A 20,222-nucleotide genomic window follows, 5' to 3' on the forward strand; every position below is an offset into this window, starting at 1 on the left:
ACTTTAAATTTTAATTTGATAAGCACTCTCGTGATTTCCTAAATATCTTTCAACGATATTTTAATTTACTTTTTTTACTGGAGTTTTATTATTATTCGTTCGACCTTTGCCATGTTTGTCATACTCTGCAGCGCGGCAGTGCCCCATCGGCACGAGCATCACTTCTTGAAGTTTCGAGCTTCGGAGTTATTTGGGGTATTTCAAGTTTCAATTTGACATTTGACTGGCGGAAGTTTGGATTATAGCTCTTTAGCTTCTTTTAATTGCTGTCGAATGCTTGTCAAAACGAGTCAGCAACACCACCGAAACCAAAGTAAGCTTTGTGTTGCTTATGAACTAACCTTACAAGATTCTCGGTCTCGAGTTGACCACATTCTATTTCGGCTCTCTTTACGTCACATGCGGGGCCGGTCTTCGAGATTATTTGACGGCACAATGTGCATTTCAGTGCACGAAGCGATGGAGGAGGACAGGGAGGGAAACAGAAAAACTGGAACGGTCTATGGTCCAAAAACAAAATGGCATGCAACAACTAGAGCCTAAAGGGTGCGGTCGCAGAGACGCACACCTTGCAAAATTCAAATTAAACGTAAGTACGTACCTGAAATTGGCCACGCGAACGTAATTTCGCAAAAAGCATTGTCTTTCCTTTTTTTTTTTATAGGTTTGGATTCGGAAGTAGTGAAATATTAAAAATAACACAGTGTCTAGCGTTACGTCCGACGGAACCCGAAATAAAAATTAAAGTTACGTCCAACGTAACTTTACCCCAAGGTTTTGAGTTACGTCCGACGTCACCCAATATGAAAATTAAAGGTATGTCCTCCGACGTAACCCACTATGAACATTCTCGAAATAAAAATTAATGTTACGTCCGACCGAACTTTAAATAAAGAGTAAAGTTACGCCCGATACATAACGTAAATACAAAAATATTAGGGAGTTTTCGTAGATCGTTTTCGCCGTCCCGCAACGCTCTCCGCAACCCGCTACGATACCCGGAACTCTACAGTCAAGGCCATGGGCGCGCAGGCGCAGTAGCGGCTTCTTCGTTGCGGAGAGCTTAGCGGAGGGGGAAACGCGGTCTACGAAAACCCCCAATTGTGAACTATTACTGCGTTACGTCCGATGCAGCATTCGTGAATCGGTTAAAAGCTCAACTCTATTCGTGCCTTCAGCATTGTTTAGAGCGGTAGAGTGTGTTCCTCGCTCATCGAGGCTGCTGAAGCTGGGTGCATGGGTTTTTTTCTTTCTCATCTTCTCCTCCTTTAAGACAACTCATTGCATTTTTTTTTTTTTTCGATATCAAAACATTTTGCTATTCTTGCCACGTTTGTTACACCTGCTTGTGGCCCTTGCTGGCTCGGGCTGAGAGCAAAGTTGATGTGACTAAGGGCCGAGGGTCTATTGTCATTCTCACACCCAGGCGGCCCCCTCGAAACAGCTCTTTATTTAAGACACTCTGGAAGAAAACACTGCCAAAGCTAGTGTACGTGGCGTCTTGAGTGGTATGTGACGATTGTGCCAGTTTTCAACTAGTCTGCCGGAAATTCTGCTGCTGTAAACAGCACTTTCGTATCACATCACTATTCTATCTCTCTCAATAATCTTCAAGCGTCCGCAATTTTCAGAAAGTGTCGCAAGAAATCGTCTTAAAGGTGAAAAAAAATTGTCTTAAAGGGGCCCTGCTATCATATTTAAGTGTCTACCTTTTTTGCGGTTTCCGCGTCTCTTGGGGTTCGGACAAGCCAGCGGGCACGGAGAGAGTAACTAAATACCTGTGTGTCATATTTTAACCGGACAACACGGAAACTTATCCACCTACAGGGGTGACCCGCGGTGCCGAAAGCGCACGATATGTGACGTCTTTGGTCCTGGGCTTACTACCAGACAGCCGCTAAAAGCTTTTTAGTCGAAATACAAAATATAAGTGGCGCGAGCCGTTTCCGTTATTTATAAAAGTAGTTTTTGTTCAGTATTTAGATCAGAAAAGAAACAAATGCAATTTATAAAGTATGGAAACAAGAAATGACCCATCGACATATCCGCCACCAATCGGTGGAAAGAACGGCGTATACTAGAAAGGTGTAGTGGGATCAGGCACAGAGTGGCGAGCGTAAAAAGGTTCCGGATGTACGCGGCGGCCCTGCAGTCGAAGATTCGAGTGGTTCCGATCGTTCCGAAGGCCTTCGGCGAGCAGCTTTGGCTTGCGGTTTGGCCCTTTGGCGGTATGGCAGCACCAAGTGGCTTCCGTTCTGAACTGGTCTTTACACCATGTTTGCTATCGTTTGTGGCCAATGAAGTGTCATGCCAAATTAGTGTTTAATCACACAGCAAACGCAATGCGAGCCGCCCTGGCTGCCCGCTTCATTCAGCCTATCCAGAACATGCTTTAGTGGCGCCCTCTCGAGCCGTCAACACGGAGTGCGGCAGCCGTGAGCGCTCGCTGAGCTCACTACCCCTCCTCTAGATCACGGCCACTCAAGCGACCAAGGACGTCATGAAGGAGATTATTTTTTGCTTGTTTTTGTAATATCAATTTGCCTATAACTTTTAAAATGAAGCGAAATTTGAGAAGAGTTTTACTAAGTTACTACATTCAGTGCGCTCAGGTTTGGTGCAAATTAAAAACCTGTAAAATAGTCCCTTTAAAGAAAGAAACAAAACAAGAAAAAAAAAAAATGTGACGGGCATCTATTTGTACCGGGAGGTACAGATGAAGTTGCCATTTTAACCAATTAACGAATGCTGCATTGGACGTAATATAGTAATAATTCACTATGTGTTTGTGCTTAGGTCATGTATCGGCTGTAGAGTGTAACATTCAATAAGGTTGCACAGGTTACACAGTACGTAACTTTAACTTTTATTGCTGTCGGACGTAACTTTCACTTTCATTTCGAGTTCTATCGGACGTAACTTGAAATCTTGGCGTAAAGTTACGTTGGATGTAATTTTAGTTTTCATTTCGAGTGTAACTTTAGTTTTCATTTCGAGTGTAACTTTAGTTTTTATTTCGAGTTCCTCGGGATGTAACTTTAATTTTCTGATTGGGTTATGTCAAACGTAACTCGGAACCTTGGGGTAAAGTTACTTCGGACACAGGCATACAAATAAAGGGAGGTGGGCCCCCTTCGTCGTGACGTAGTAGCGAGGATCACGTGACCACTTCTGCACTTTGTTGGTAGCAGGTAGGTTGAGGTTTATCGTTCACAAATCACATTTAATTAGCTAATTTGAACGAAAGAATAGGGTTGCTTTTGACCCAATCTTTCCGTTACACTTCTCAAAGTTATTGGGGAGGCCATCAGACCGTGGCGCCACAAGCGGCCAACTTTAGAACTACTCCGATGGGGACAACGAATAACAATGACTCAGCGCTGCGCTCACTTAATCGAACTCCGCTTCAGCGTTCGGTTGGAGTTCGTGTTCTCGGGTCGCCTGAGGGGAAGGAAGGGCTCTTTTGTTACCACTCCAGCCTGCGTGAACAATGCAGCTTCAGGATGTATAAGCCCAGCTCAGCACAAAAGCCGGAGTGGGTCAAGCTCGCATTCTGTGACGACTGTTTTGGGGAGGGATCCGGCACTAACAATAAACGCCACTTAGTTTATTGTTAGTATTTTTACATTAAGATACGCACATGCCCACAAGGCTTGTGGGCATGTCCACAGGCTTTGTGTTGGGTAAACGCCAAGGTGTGGGGACAACAAACGTGTCAAAGCGCCCCTATAGTTCGATCTCCTCGCCAATACTCAAGCAGCACGACAACAGTGACGTCCTTCTGGCCTACGGAAAAGGCCCCAGCTGACCCAGCTTTGCTTTGTCGTACTGACCACAACCAAGTCGGTCGTCTCCGTGGCTTCGGAGGCTCGTCGAGTGACCAAAGAAGTAGATAGATTCTGGAGCAATACAATTTCCAGGGCAAGGACTGAGCTGCTTGTTAGCCCAAGCGTGTCGTTGTTTTCCAGACTTTTCTTGAACACTTTGGTAGTGAAAAGAACCTTTGAACATTGGTAAAGTTAAAGAAACTGATGCAATTTTACGTCCTTAGGCATTCCTTACTCGCGGTACTTGCCATGAAAAATCAAACCGATGGATGTCAGAGCGATGGGGCATTCCATTGTGAGGTCAAAACGGAACTAACTAAAATTTCTAAAATAAAGAAGAAACAAGCCTTAGCATATAAAGTGATATAGTTTTATTATTTAAAAAAGAAAAATACTAAACAAGATACAGAAAATTGATAAGAGTAAAGTATTGATGTTGCATCAGATGCTATGAAATGGAAGAGCCGATGTTTTTTTTGTTTTTTTTTCAGTCTTGAAACTATTTTCTCATTTGGTCATGAAGTGTATTTTTAATTAGTAAGAGCCAGCTTACTATCTTTTATTGCTAAATTATTCTAGAGCTTCAATCTTCAAATTACGCAGTGTTTTTATTATTTTTTTAATTCCTTCACAAAAGTATGCATTGCAATGCTTGTTGAATTTTTCTCGATAGGAAGTGATCCTAATATTGAAGTGTACTCCACTCCGCAAACCTTAGCTAGAGCTGTTAGAATTGTTGAGAACACTAATCAAAGTCGGTGATGAGTGTGTCACATTAACACTATTCTATAAAAACTATTCAAACTAAAAAAACAAACAAAACATATTTCTAGATGCTTGGCCAACCAAAAGGAATGTTTTTAGGTGTGCTGGAAGTTTTCACTTTGGCTGATCTTCTATGATTCAGTAGAACTATCGATAGGACCAATAGCCGTTTTTATTGGATAAGCAGAAATCTTAAGTGGACAGAAATTGCTATTGGTCTAGTAGAAATATCTTATGGTAATATAGAAATTTCAATTGGTTATATCATCACCATCATCATGTCACTTTATTGTGCCCATAAACGACCAGAAGTCTGTAATGCGGCACTGGTATGTAAACGATAAGAAAATAATCGTGCAGAAATAATTCCACATGCCAAAATATACATCCATAAATTCATATGAAGAACAGAAATCCATTCGAGTAACTAATACATTACTAAGAATAAAATAGCATATTATGCAATTGTCGAATTCAACATAGTTATTGAAAATATCTGAATTTTCATTTCCAAAATTATTGACAAATATCTGCATTCTAGATAAATTCGATGACATTAGATTGTTCTGAGCGTAAAAAGTAAAAGCACTCCTATTAAAACGAGCCGGACCATTAAAATTAACTTTGCATAAAAGCTTGGAGTCTATATCATTATGAATTACTCTGTACAAAAATACTATATCACGTGCCAGCCTTCTGGCGGATAAAACTTGAAGCCCTAATTTAGCAACGGAGGAGTTCATAATTATAAAAATGTCTTCTGCCAAAATGTCTATCATAAGCTATGCGTGCCAGGCGTCTCAGAACAGACTCCGTTTGTGCTTCATCATGTGCACGAAGAGAATTCCACACTATCGATCCAATAGAAATCTTCTTTGGATTTTTTACTAGGGTGGCCACCACACGTAGCTGCGTACGCATTTCTTCATAGCCACTATGCGTCTGGCCTGCGTGTATAAATGCCAGTACACAAGGACGTGCTGACATTGGTACGATCACTCGAGAACCCCAGGTAAGGCATTCTTGATGAAGTGCCAGTGCTGCGGATCTTTGCTGGTGGGGTGTAAACACATCTCCTGTGAGTTTGTCTACTGTGCCATTTTGAACGGCAGTGTACAGTTCACACAAAGTGCTGTCTTGCTGTGTGAGACGAGCTATCTTTGTGGCTGTGAATGGTAGTCTTGTTAGGGCTTCAAACATTAATATGTCACCAGGTGGCCATGGTTCATCGTCACTGTCTGGTAATGACAGTCGGCTCAATGCGTCAGCATTCTGGTGTTTCCTGCCTTTCCTGTAGATGATGCCATAGTCATATGTAGACAGCTTGATGCACCACCTGGTCATTCGGGGACAGAAGACTTGAGCTGTCGGTTTCTTTGGCCCAAGTATACCAAGCAGCGGTTGATGGTCTGTGATGAACGTCACTTTCCTTCCTGCATTGTACTTGTGGAATTTTCGGGCTTCCAAAACTACTGCAAGGCCCTCTCGGTCCAGCTGAGCCAAATTTCTTTCTGCTGGTCCTAGTGTCCTAAAAGCAAAAGCGATTGGTGCCTCTCTGCCTTTTCCATCGTGCTGAGCAAGGACAGCTCCCACGCCGTACAGCGAAGCGTCGCAAGAAACAAGGATCTCCTTCCTCTCGTCGTAGTGAGCCAGCGCTGTATGTTGGAGGATCAGATTCTTCAGTTGCTCGAACGCTTTCTGGTGCTTTTCTTCCCATTTCCACGCAGAACCTTTCCAGTGCAGCTCGTAGAGACAGCTGGCGATGGTTGCCCTGTTTCTCCAGAAATCTGTCGTAGAAAGCAAGCAGTCCGAGAAACGACTGTAGAGCTTGTTTACAAGTTGGTGCTGGAGCGTCCACTATGGCTCGCACTTGTGTCGTGTGAACCCCTGAGCCATCGATATGGTGTCCCAGAAAGAAGACCTATTGAACTCCGAAGCTACACTTGTATTCCGCGGATTATGACATCCTCAAGGTACGCACAGCCACCTCGGAGCGCTGGAATATGGCCGGTGCTGCGGAGATTCCGAAAGGAAGTCTCTTGACTTAAGTCCCTTCAGCGTGTTGAGGGTCAGGACTCAGCTGTTTCTGGGGCAACATGAAGTTTCTGGTAAGTTTGGACCAGATCGGTAGTGCTGAATACTTGCTTCCTCCCGGTTGCTGAGGACTTCATCTGCTGTTAAAAGTGGATAAGCTGCCTTCTTTGCTGTAAGGTTCACGGTGCAACGGTAGTCGCCGCAGATGCGCAGCGTTCCGTTTCTTTTCCTACTAGGATTAAAGGCATTGCCCAGTCGGAATGCTGAGTCTGTTCCATGACGCCTTGCTGCTGAAATGGATTCAGTTCAGTCTACATTTGACCGAAGGGAACCGAGCGCGTTTTTCAAGAACTTCGGAGGTGCTCCGTCCACAAGTTCTTGTTGCACGGCAGGACCAACGTGTCCTGTGATGCGATTGAACAAAGACTGGTACTTGTAATAAGTGATCTGGAGACAAGCCCGTCATCTGAGAAATCGTTAATTACAGCAATGTCTGTGCTGAGGTGTGGAAGCCAGCTCCGTCTGAGAAGGTAGCAACCGCGGCTCCCTTGACAACCATGAGTGGCAGACTGCAGGTTTTGTCTTTGTGTGTGACTAACACTGCTGCAGTGCCTAGAACTCCAAGAGACTGACCTGACCATGTGCATCGCAAGATGTTTGAGTCTTCAGCCAGACTTGTACACGTTACTGAAAAATTGTAAGGAATTACATTTACAATTACTCGAGGCTAAATTGTAATTTATTACAATTACAATTACCCATCCCCTAAAAGTAAGTGACCGTTACCCCCAAAAGTAATCCGTTTCTTTCGTGGCGTTACTTTCAACATTATTTTCCTCAATTAAGAAACAAAGGGAAGAAGTTTATTCAAGTTCCTATTGTTGGCACCTGTTCCATCTATTGACCTTGAGCATTTTCAGCAACAGCTGACTCGAAAGTCTCGTCAGACATTTTGCGTTATTTCTTACTGAAGATGTCCACTGATACGCTGAACACACTTTGAACTGAAGCACTGAATGGGAGTGTCATATTGTGCCTCACGAATGTTTTATGTTCCGCATTGAGCTTTTTCAGCGAAGCAATGGAAGTACTATATCTATTTCGAAGATACAGCAAAGCTTCCTCCTTGCAGCTGTTGCCTGATATTCGAGAGTTTAGAAGAGTTGGTAACAGTAAGGTGATAATAAGGTTTGGCTCGATATTTTTTTTTCTTTGGTTCTGAACAGGTCGAGCCTCGGTTGAGACGTTGGTGAATGAGAAAAAGTTTCCAATATTTAAATATAAGTAATTGAGAAAAGAACAACAACTGGGGACTTATAACAACAATTAATTAGAACGTTGGTTAAAACAAGGGAATGTAAACGCACGTTTGCCACGTGTACCTTTCTTATTGCCGTTCAAAAACGCACGCAGCATGAACCGACTACAGTTTACTCCGGTGTTCTCCAGATAGACGTTTACTGACGCCACGGGCAGCGAAGGGTAGAGTACTAAGTAAGCCGCGCTGTGGCCCCACTCACGAGTTTCACTCTCTCCTCAAGCCCAGAATATCAAGTCCACGTCAGCCACCATTGTGTTTTATTTGTAAAAAAATATTTACTTGAGATCAGATGCGTCCTGCTGGAATAAAAACAGGAAGAAGAAAAAAAGAAGACTACGTATTACCATTTTCGAAGTGCTCGCAAAAAGCTGATTCACGATAGGGTAACTGAGATGCAGATAACCTGGCTGGAATTCACAAATAAAGTGGGCCAACCCTAGAAGTTGGACTACAAAAAAGTAAATATCTTTTAAAACTGGGTCGAATACGGTGAAACAAGCAGAAAAAAAAAACAATGTTTTCTAAGAGACGATGATAAGTGTGCATCGACGAACGAGGATGCTTGTGGCAATAACACCTTCACATATTATCACATCTCTTTTAGTGGATTTTAGGGTAGACTGAGCATTGACTCGTGTTGTGACATCATGAAAATGGTCGTAGTCACTATAACCGAGAAGCACATTGTTAATTCTTGTCTGTGCACTTACAACCTGAGCTTCTCGAAGAGGCATACAATCACTTGGTGTCTTCCTCTCCCCGCCTTCGATCGCAAAGAAAAAACAAAGACACTAAAAAAAGCGGATATAACTTGCCCCCCCCCCCCCCCCCCAACCAGCCCCCTTTTTTCTTGTAGAAATGTTTATTCGGATCATTTGACATTGTTGTTAGGGTCTAAAAAAAATAGATTCAGGGTCTTGATGGTGCAAAAAAAAAGGCTTTGCGGAACTGAGGTGTGCCAAGCCTCCCTTTGCGCTGGTCAATTCGCGTGGCAATGTCACTGCACTCAACTTTACCAAAATGAAAACGACCTTTTCTTTAGAAAGGGGGGGGGGGGGGGGGGGGAGGGGGGGGGGGCGGGGGCGTCCTGAAAAAAAAAATGTAACGTATTACAAGGAATCTGTTACGTAAAAAATGTAAGGGAATTACTTTAAAATTACTCTAGAAAATATGTAATTATTTCGTTACTAAATTACCGATAAATGTAAGGGATAACAAGTAATTTCGTTACTTGTAACGGATTACGCACAAGTCTGTCTCCAGCTGAGGTGGTTTGTTTGTCCTCTTGGAGTTGTATGTCGCTTCACTGATGAGCGTGCAGGCTGCTCCGGAGTCCACTTCAAGATTCAAGCACCTGTTGTCAATTAATACCTTCATTGTAAACTTTGGCACATTGGTAGTTTGTGACACAGAGTTGAGCTCGTACAGTTTTGACGTTGCTGCTGAGTGTCGGAACCCGACAGCTGGTGTTGAGGTAGTTCCATGCTGTGATTTCGGTGCGAGTAATTCGCTTCCTTCCGCTTCTTGATGCACGCCTTTTCTATGTGTCCGCGTTTCTCTCAATACCTGCAAGACAATTTCTTTTTTTTTTTTTTTTTAATTTGCAAATCTCCAGACTGCGTTGTGCGTCGCACCTCCAACAACATTGCGCGTTCTGCTCTTTCGGTTTCTTGACAGACTGATGTGGATGTCGCGTTGGTCCGCCACTTGCACTTGCCTTCTGCACTTCTTGGAATTCTGCCTTCGCTTTCCGCTGGTCTTCGATCGCGTTTTTTGCTCGCCGGGTGAAGTCGTAGGCTCTCTGAAATGTCAAGTCCTTTCCCGCGAAGAGACGCCGTAAAGAGGACGGTTGCGCAGCATAATGTCCTAGGGGTCCATATGACATGAGCGAATGACATTTTAGCGAACAGCGACATTTGAGCGAATGGACGTTTTAGCGAATAACGGGGGCGCGCGTTAACCCATCCACCGCGCTGCGCTTTAGGCCGCTTCGCGGCGACAGTCTGCGGCGGCTCATTACAAAAATGTGAACCCATTAGGCCCACCCGAAAACGCCGCTTCGCGGCGTCCGACTATTCGCTAAAGTGTCATTCGGTCAAACGTGGGCGTTCGCTAAAACGTCATTCGATCAAGTGAGTGCCTCCCATTTCCTAGGAGCAGTGTCGGGTTGGACGCTTCCTTAGTGGTGGTCCCGAAATTGCAGTTTGCTGCGAGTTGTTTTAGTGCTGTATCTCGGGTGCTGACCGTTTCACCGTCCTCTTGGTTGCGGCGTTGGAAGCGTGCTCTGCAGTAGAGTTCCGAAGGTTGCGGGTAAAAATGAGCCTCTAGAGCTTGAACAATCTCTTCGAAGGTCACCTGTCGGTGCTGCTTCTGCTAAACAAGAGCGCAGACCACGTCGTAGGTCTCTTCACCGCACAGCATTAGCAAGTGTGCTGTCTTTTTCGAAGCATCCTTTATATTGTTAGCTTCGAAAAAAAATTGCAGCCGCCCGTACCATGATTTTTAGGAGCTGGAACGGCTGTTGAACTTTAATATGCGACCGAACTCGGGTGTGGCCATGGCGTAGCACTCGTCATCGCCCGCTGTCGAAGCGGCAATCTAAGTGTAGGCTATCATCCGGTGAGTGCTGATTCTCGTCGCCAACTCTGATGTCCGAGCAGTCCGAGCAGCCGTCACCGGCTGTCTGAGTATTTAGTAAAAGCAAGAACCGACAAGCGCGCGAAACGACAGTTCGCTCGGAAATCAAGAACAAAAACACGACCGAGCGCGCACCCTGCACGCGCTGAGGATCAGGGCCTTCCGCTGGCCGGTGGCGATGATGATAGTCCTGTGCCGCCGACACATCAGTCAGGTGACATTATGGTTTAACATAACATCCTGAAGGGAATGGGTAAGCACACCTCAACCACTCGCCCCCCTCCGCAGCTCCCTCCTTTCTTCCCCATTGAGGCTAGAACCGGCATGGGCACAAAAGTGTTAAGAACTGGTCCTATATTAAATGCTATGCATTTAGCAATCCACAGCTTCAAAACAAGTGTGGAGGTGTTGGAATCGAATCTGTGCTAAACGCTCGCTGTACATCAACTCAGCCAGTCATCTACCTGGGGTCACCCTGCTTGCTTTGACACTGGCAGGTGTGCAGTCGTGCAACCCCAGCAGCTTGCAGCTTATTAAAGATCTCGGGTTAGTAGTCGCATATGGCCCTTAGTTGCCCTTCCACAATCGAACAAGTGCCAGGAAATGTCTGAAGCAAGTTTTTATCTTTTTAAAACCTTTACCCAACCTTTTTTTTTTTTTTTTGCTCCACTTAGTGTTGAAGTGGAAGGCAAAAAAACTGTCAGCCTTTCCACCCTGGTGAACAAGGAAGACCAGCCAAGCTGTATTATGGTGGGGATGAAGTATTTATAAATGTAAGGATCAATGTGTGATTGTTTAATTGGTTATTTGAACGATTAAATAATGAAACATATATAACGATCCGGGGTTATTTATTTCGTCAACCACAGTGACCATGGCCTTGTGATCGCTGTGGTACACCGCCATAGGGTGTACGCTGACGGCAGGCACGCTCTTCGTGAAGACGAGGTCTATACACGTCCAATGCTTGGTCGTGGGCACCGTAGGTTTGTTCACACGCGCAAGCCCGAAGCGCTCGAGCATAAATGAAGTGAACCACTTTCGTCCTTGCGTGCAGTGTCAAAGTTAGTCACCCGTCAGTACGGCAGACGTGTCGTCGCCGAGCAGAACCTAGCCGAAGACGTCCATGAATGCTTCAATGTCTCTCTTGGGCGTCGCGGAGGGGACGGGACGGGACAGGACGTACACGACGGCGACCACCGGACCATCGCGCACCATGACAGAAAGGCTAGAAAGGTTGCCGCCTTCTATGAGCGATGGCGGCAACCAGATTGGTGTTCTGGTTTCCGCCGTCGCTCATAGATGGCGGTAGCTGTCCAGAGTTTTGTGTAGTTTTGTGTCGACATTTGTTTGGTACCGGACACGAAACTGGGGAAACTAGCCCTTAACAGCTCCGATGTAAAACAACAGGACAGACACTATAAGAATTATGACAACTTGCCGCCGTTGGAACACGTCGAAAACGAGGTTAGGCCCAGTAATTATATTAGCGCCACTGCTCTGTGCCAGGTTAAAGCCCGGCCACGTGATGTTAAGGCGGAGAGGGAAGTTTTTCGCTACTACAAAAGGACCAAGTCCATCTTAAAGCTTGGGAAACAAATATTCTTCATAACAATTTAGACAGCAGGTCAGTACTGTGTGAGCGACATACATTCTGAAGGATGTTTCATTCAGTGTGAGTAAATCTATATCACTAGCCCAGACATGGTATGGTTCCACAAGTCTTTTTTTTTTTTTCTTTTTGGAGAATTAAAGATAATTACCATGTCACTTCTGAGAAGGATATCGCATAGTAAAATACCGGGCAAGCGCCCACTCAAAATTTAGAGATAATCGCGAAAAAACGGGGCATGGGCGTGGTATCGGCGGATGCACGGTATTCTACGGTAGGTCAAATTGCGCAGTTTTTATATTAATTCTGTGTGTGCTATGATTTTCATGAACACCTGAGATCGTCCTCTTAGCTAGAAACGTAAAGGACGCTCGGTTGGGGAGAGTGGTCAACAGCACCCAGCTAAGCACTGCTGACCGCTTTCAAGATCACGTGATTCAAGTCTATGCGGCAACGCGATAAGTTGCATCTGTTTGTCGGCGGATTATGAGCCCATTCAATGATTGGACCGTCTACTTCCGTCCTGGATCAATGGAATGCAGTGAAGCAGGCAATGAATGCATCACCCCCCCCCCCCCCCAGCCCACCCTACGCTCTGTTTGAATAGCCCTTTGCTACATAGAGTTTTTTGGTTTATAATGTCTGAAGGCAAATGTGCACGGCTATTTCCAGCAGGAGCACAAAGGTATTTACCCCATAAATGCGAGGAACCCTATCTCCACGACAGCACTTATTACCACCAGCTGCACATAAGTGTTTCCCCCTTAGATGCATAAAATCCTATTTTAAATTTGGTTTGAAAAGTGGCGTCATCTTATGGGGCATTTTTCACCTCTAAGACGGCCCGCGGCCGCGATCATTGGACCAGATCTCGAGTCTTCGAGCGCCCTTCCAAACTGTTAGGCAGTGCTCGTATCCATTCGCTCGTTGATATTGCCTTCCCAAAGTTGCCCTTTGTGGCCACCAGCCGCGCTGACCAGCAGCCGACCGAGGCGCCTCCTGTTCACTGCCCTGGGGCCAATAGCTGCGCATAAGTTTTTGAGCGCAGCTCTAAAGGGTGAACCCCATAGAGCGAATTATGCGACGAATAACTGACAAACGTCGTTCTACGGCACGCTCATTTTGCGCGCGACGTAGCAGCCACTGTGCTGATTCTACGCGCAGAGCATAAGCCGCCGGACAAAATTCTTCGATTTTTCGCAGCATATTCGTCCCGTGGAGTCCAGCCTTTAGGTGCCCGTTTCCGGCTTGAGTGGCGTCGGCGTAACCGCGAGGTCACGTGACCCCCTCTGAGGTCACGGGGGCCACGTGGCCCCCGTGGCGGAGTAGGAGGCAGGATGAAGAGGTGAGGAGGAGGGATGAGGCGTATACCCTCCCCTCAGTACCCTTCCATCCCCCTCGCTCAAGAGCTTCGCTCCAATTCGGTGTTACAGGGAGTTGTAAACGGTTTTCATTTTTGAGTAAAGCTATACGCACTCCGGAGTGCACTTCGGACGGAAATGGCTATACGTACTCCGCTAAACTCGTATAAAACAAATGGATCACAAAGAGTTTTCTGAGGGATGGCATAGCATAAGATTAAGGTGTCCGCTTTATACGGAAGTGGACGCAGGTTCGATCCGCAGTGGGCCTACTTTTTTGTTCTTTTTTTTTTCTCGAACATTTTGTTTTGTCGAGGCATTTGGCGATATTTACGACATTTCTTTTTTTTTTTTGCGATGAACACTAAAAAAAAGAAAGAATATTGTCGACGAAACTTCGCGGAACTAAATGGTATGGGACTCCCTTTCCGGAGGTGCGATCGGGGACAGCGGGGCTTGGGTTGCCGGCTGGACGCCGCAAAGCGGCGTGTACTGGTTAAGTTTTGTAATTAGAAGCCGCACACTGTCGCCACGAAGCGGCGTGAACGCAGGCGGGGGCTGGCTTAGCACGCTCCCCAGTGATACACGCGCCGTTCGTAAAGGGTGGCCCGAGCGGAATGAGCTCTCCGCGGAGTGCGTATAGCCATTTCCGTCCAAAGTGCACTCCGGAGCGCGTATAGCTTTGCTCCTCATTTTTTGTCCCATGATTGCATACAGCCCTTTGTGCATAGCAGTAGCTGTTATCAACAGGAACACATCGGTTTTGATGTCATAAATGCGTGCAGCCCTTTGTGCGTAAAAGATAACCAATTACCAATACGAGCACAGAGCTTTTTGTTCAATTAATGCATTCAGCTGAATGTGTTTCAACCAGTTACTCGTGGGTTCAATGAGATTTTCGGCTACATTTTAATTATTTTAATTTCAGCAGGGCAAAAACGCCACCTGTACTCCCCTGCCGTCGGCGGTTCCCACGAACGACCAAAACAGCTGAAGTGGCGTAGACAGACCCGTCCACACACAACCTCTACTCCCCAGTGGCAGGTGAAGCGAAGGCTTCAACATGCTGGACTCGACCGCCGAAGGAATCGCAAGGGCTGGTGCAACATCAGCGACCAGCTACTTAGTCATACCAACAGCCAAGCTGACACACCAAACGCCGACCACTGTCGAGAAGAAAAAAGGGACCTCCCCTACCGCAACTCCCACCCTGACTTCCGCACGTGAAACGAACGACAAGACCCTCGCCACGAACATCACGACCATTCTCTTTCGCCCTGTAGAAGGGGGACGATTCACGAAAGAAAACATGTTGTCGATCGCGAAGGATATGACACTTACTGCGAAACGGAAAATTACGCAGTGCAGAGTGAACACTCGCCTAAGCATCGCGGCGGTCGACACTTTTGACGCGGATGCGGTGGAGGCCTTACTCCAAACCACTACCCTTGCGGACATTAAGGTCAAAGCGTGCAAGCCAGCCCCGCAGGCGCAGAGCGTCGGGCTGATTAAACGACTACCCCCGACTGTAACGACGGAGGAGTTGAAAAAGGGTCTCGATTCGCCTTCGGAGATCATCAACATCCAACGGCTGGGCGGAGGGAAAGTCGCGATGCTCCACTTCGATGGCCCACTGCCGACCCACGTGACATTATGGGGCGTACGCAAGGAAGTCGCAATCGCCGAACCCAGACCGTTCCAATGCAGCAACTGCGGCAGGTTAGGACACGTGAGCGCCGCCTGCACCCTCCCGGACGGGTGCCCGACGTGCACCGGACGCCACCCGAAGGGCGCCTGCGACCGCAAGGATACGCCGAAATGCCCCAACTGCCCCTACTTGCACGACGCCTTCGATCGCCGCTGCCCGGCGTACCAGAGAGAGAAAAACATCGTCATCAGAGCCGCCAACAATGGGGGCGACTGGGCCGAAGCCCGAGCGGTGGAGAAAGCGCGTCGGGAGGAACAAAGACGACAGCAAGAGATAGCTAATCTTGCCGCAGGAACAAGGGCAAAAGGGCGGCACAATGGACCACTCGACCTCCCCTACCTCCCAAAGCGAACACCAGGAGGAACAAGTAACCCAAAGTTGCCAGCAAATCACCCAGACACCAAAGAAACAAAAAAAGGGCCCCAGAGCCGCACCAGAGCACCGGAGCTGCAGGCCCAACGATCATCGGCGGCCCAAACCCCAAAACAGCATCAGCAGCAGGCCGAAAAACAAGTCGTGCAACAGGCCCCTAAATACAGGCGCACGTACGGACCCAAGAAACCCGTGAGTGCAGGCAATATTCAGAAAGCCCCCGTCGCAGTGCAAGCCTCAAATGTGACCAGTCTCCCTTTCCACCAGGCTCAATCGGTGGAATCGGTGGCACGTGCCCTCTCCACAGTTCACCCGCCATTGGAGGCCAGAGTCAGATCGGAGCACTTGAGCCAGAAGCCAAAACAGGAGTGGCCCGAATCCAAGAACGCACAAAACAGCAGGAGCAGCGGACCGAAAAACAAATCCTGCCTTAGTCCCGAATCTAAGGACGCACATATGAACCCGAAGAGCCCAGTGGGCGCGGAACAAGAGAAGAAAGCAGACGCCATCGCTCAAGCCCCGCCTGTTACCAGTACAGACACACAAACGGATCTACGGCCACGAAAACCACCGAAGGTTCTGAAGAAAAGAAGTAAGCATGGCAAGCGTCACAAGAAGTGACCAGTTTCCCTCTACACCGACCCCATCGTTGGCGCATGCCGTCTCCGCAGTTCCCCTGCCCTCGGAGACTGAGAGGGACTGAAAGGAACCCACCTTGCCCAGGAAAGCGAAATGGGAAGTTCCCTTTTGACACCAGAATATCCGGGCATCAGCTGGGTCCGCAGAAAACGTTAAATCTGAATTAAAGAAATTCTTTAAAAAGTTCACGGGGTCTCTTTTGTTATCTCTAATGCTACTTGAAGGCGAAAGCCACAGCTCCGATCCCGGTGATAGGGAACCTCTGAAGACAGCGCGCTCTCTGACCACGCACTTTTCGCGCCGTTAATCTCGCGGCATGTCGCACACCCGCTCTTCACCGCTGGCCGAGCGAGAGTGTCCTCTCCCGCTGGGTCTGCGCCGTGCGCACGCCTCTGCCGATTCCGACACAAGTAACGCCATCTCGTGGTGTAGAGGCGAACCGTGGGTTTTGGAACCTTTCGTGTCACCGACGCGTTTTCGCTCAAAGATTGAACAATGAAACACATAAGGCTTTCGCCTTAAAAGAGCACTGACCCATCAAAATCCTTTTTTTTTTTTTTTTTTTTTTTATCCGAAACGATTGAAAACGATGCCGGGACATTACCATCACAATTTGAAACTTGGGAATATAGTATTTGTGAAGTAAAACAATTTCCAAATGCCGAATTTGAAGTTCCCGCGCGATAGGCGCTAGTGCAGTGACGTCAAATTTTGCGGTCTCCTGCGAGTCGACTTTCTTTCGCACCCCCACTCACCACCACGACCCGAAGCGAGGAGGTAAGGAGCGGTAGAGAAGGACGCCGGCGGACCGGGAAAAACTGGTTTCTTCGTCCGGTTCCCCGACTCTCCGATCATTCTCTGCTCGAGCGCCGCCAAGTTTTCTGAGGGAGGATACAAATCCAGGAGGCGACATCACAACGGACTCTGATATTTGGTATTTCAAAAAGAAGGGCCGTAGTGCGTTCCCAATTGTGTTAAAAAACATGTTTTATGATTGCCGTTATTAAATGTAGAAATTTCGCCTACAAAGCTTCTAAATTTCATAATTTTTAACGTCACCAATCAAAAGATGCGAGGAGGTGAAGAGCGGGAGAGAAGAACGCCAAAAATAAAAAGGCGCGCGCGCGCGTTGGTAACTTTTTATTCGCGATGCGGTTTTTTTTTGCGTTTCTATGACTACAATTTGCATCGTTTTAGACAAAAAAAAATACGACCTTTATGGTGTCAGCGCCCATTTAAGACGTTTTCACCACCCTGCAAAAGCTCATGGGAGTGTTCGGCACTATCCAGTCGATGGTGCCATTGCAATAAGACCTATTTGTATACCTTGGCAAAACTCATTCATGAGTCCACTCACTACCGATCAGGCGTGAGATGGGGTTGAGTGAGTTGGTAAGCCTCGAAAAGTCGTGAGTTTGACGTTGAGTGAGTGGCGTTAGTTCGGTAAGTTTGCTGAGGGGCGTGAGTTCATGAGTTTGGCGAGGCACGAGGCCCCGAGGGGACATGGGTTCGATGTGGGTTTGCCGGGTGCACGTCGAGGAAGGGCGGTCCATGTGGCTTCTCCGTACATTTCCGGGGAAGTTGAGTCGAGTCTCGCTTCGAAATGGCGCTGTTAGCTCGTACTGCTGGTTCTCTACGCGGGATGGGAAAGGAGGAAAGAGCGCCGATGGATTTATACAGTTTATCTCCGCTTCGTGGCGGCTCTGCGTTTGTTGTTTCATGAGGGAGGAAAACTGCAGGCGCTACGCCGGTACGCACTAAGACAGATATGTTGCCGTAGGGTGCGCTCGTTTTAGGTACGGTAGCTGATCCTGAAAACAATGTTAAAATAAAAGCCGGCTGGGAACTATCACGATTCGCCTGTATCAGCTTGTCTGTTCAGTTTGTAGCTTGGAGTTTTGTATATATATATATATATATAATACATAAAGGTGCATATACATCTCCGTGCTCGAGTACGCCCGAAACGCCATGCTACATTTATTTGGTAGCATATAAAAGTTAATTTGATTGCGGATTGTCATGGAATAATTGCAGAGGATAAGTTTCTAGATTATATTCAAAAATATATGAAACAATCTTTTTACTTTCGCTTAATATTGGTGATAAATTCTTGACGTTCCTAGCCTGCTATCCGACACCCGCGTTAGTCCTTCAAGAAGAGGGGCATTGAAGATGGTCGGAATACTGGCTGCAGCCGTAGACGCTTTGCGTGCCGGAGAAAAGGTTTTCTTACTAGCTCCAATAGTATTTAGCTATTATGAATCCTATATATTATTATTTATCAACCGGTACAGCTCACGCCAGGGCACGTCCCGTTTATTTACGAGGCGTGCGGTGAGTATGCCTTTTCTCTCTCTCTCTAATCCTTCCTTTATGCTCAGCTGATACTATAAATACCGCGCTCCTTTTTTTTTTTTAGCAACACTGTATACGAGTAAATAACAAGGGGAGGGGTAAGATTCAGCACCTAGGTAATTATAAATATGTATGCTTACATGCGCATGCCTGCATGGAAGCAACTTTCCCGCCCTAATCAATCAAAGGGGCTTTAGAGTAATTTTATTATTTATGAAAGAATACTTATTATATTACACACTGATATAACGCATCTCGCACCTATTCCAAATATGCGATCAGGTATTGAACATCTTTACAAAAAACCAGAGTTATGGGAGATCGGTCTAATTTGATTAGGTAATTGTTACGGGTCGTTGAAGAAAAGTTATTCGTAAATTATCAAAATCTTTCAATGCAACATACTGCATTCACGGAGGTGTGATTTGTGCGGTGATGGCATTTTAGGTCTTATATGAGAGGGTTATGTTACTTAAAAAGTACTGTAATTATAATGTAAAAGACATTCTCGTTTAAAATAGCATCACCGCACAGATCCATTCTTCCTGATTAAAATGGCACCAAACGTGTTAATATTGTCCATGACAAACTTCAGGAAATGCCTGTAAGTCATCGGTACTTCTGAAAGAAGTGTGAAAAGAAAAAAAAAACACTTCAAGTATGTGCATTTCCAATGAATGTTCATAGAAAATGGAGACCATACTTTTGTCATATTTGAAAATTAGATAGAGCAATTTTATTTTGTACAGAGCTGGATGGGTGTCTAAGCATCAGAAAATCCATTTTCTCAAAAATGATTTTTCCCCAACTTAACCTAAGCGCCCACATCTCGTATCTAACAAATCAAGTATTGAAAAATTTTATACCATTTCTATTGAATTGAGTTCCATCACCGCCATTTATATCGAATTGACTTCCTAATTTGGATATCCACGCAATATTTAAGGGTCATGACCCTTAAATATCGCGTGGATATCCAAATTAGGCTACCAGTAGTTAGAAGTAATTTAATTATTGTAGGCAAAGCAACTTGCGCTTACACCAGTAGGTTGTAGTTTATTCAAACAAATTCGGGAACTCAAATTAATAATTAACATCCATCAAAAATTAATGAATTATTTTAATAGAAAACAACATTATACATGCACTTTGTAAATATTTGTATTCAACATGTTGACAAGCTTGAACACACACAGATATAGAAACAAAAATCCCGATGGCATTTGATTAGAGCGTATGTTCCACGCTTAATTGGTATGTTCGGTGCAACAAAAAATAAGAGACGCTAAAAAATGCAATTATATGGCATTCACATTAGTGGTGCAAAACTATCGATAGTACTATCGATAGTATCGATAGTACTATCGATAGTATCGATAGTCGTCAGTAATCTGACTATCGATAGTAAAAAAAAACTATCGATAGTACTATCGATAGTATCGATAGTCGTCAGTAATCTGACTATCGATAGTAAAAAAAAACTATCGATAGTACTATCGATAGTCGACTATCGGAAAAATATCGTTAATCGACTATCGGAAAACTATTGATAGTCGACAATCGTAAACCTATCGATAGTACTGTCGAC

The 20,222-nt window shown here is 45.8% G+C and overlaps 1 protein-coding gene across 4 annotated transcripts; it reads left to right on the forward strand.

Annotated features, from left to right (window-relative positions):
- The first annotated feature begins 127 nt into the window (after positions 1-127).
- Positions 128-16,462, forward strand: LOC8024853. Of its 4 annotated transcripts, XM_040212414.3 has the most exons (3): positions 150-313; positions 5,484-5,604; positions 14,486-16,462. In XM_040212414.3, exon 3 carries the CDS (start codon positions 14,621-14,623, stop codon positions 16,256-16,258), a length of 1,638 nt encoding a protein of 545 aa, XP_040068348.1. In that variant the 5' UTR covers positions 150-313; positions 5,484-5,604; positions 14,486-14,620; the 3' UTR covers positions 16,259-16,462. The 4 variants fall into 4 exon arrangements, with proteins under 4 accessions (XP_002407243.3, XP_040068348.1, XP_029822320.2 ...); XM_002407199.5 differs by lacking the exon at positions 5,484-5,604 and having other exon boundaries at positions 128-313; XM_029966460.4 differs by lacking the exon at positions 5,484-5,604 and having other exon boundaries at positions 14,489-16,462.
- The last annotated feature ends 3,760 nt before the right edge of the window (positions 16,463-20,222 follow it).

This window comes from Ixodes scapularis, unplaced genomic scaffold (genome assembly GCF_016920785.2).
Source record: "Ixodes scapularis isolate PalLabHiFi unplaced genomic scaffold, ASM1692078v2 PGA_scaffold3__209_contigs__length_174095766, whole genome shotgun sequence".
Lineage (NCBI taxonomy): Eukaryota > Metazoa > Arthropoda > Arachnida > Ixodida > Ixodidae > Ixodes > Ixodes scapularis.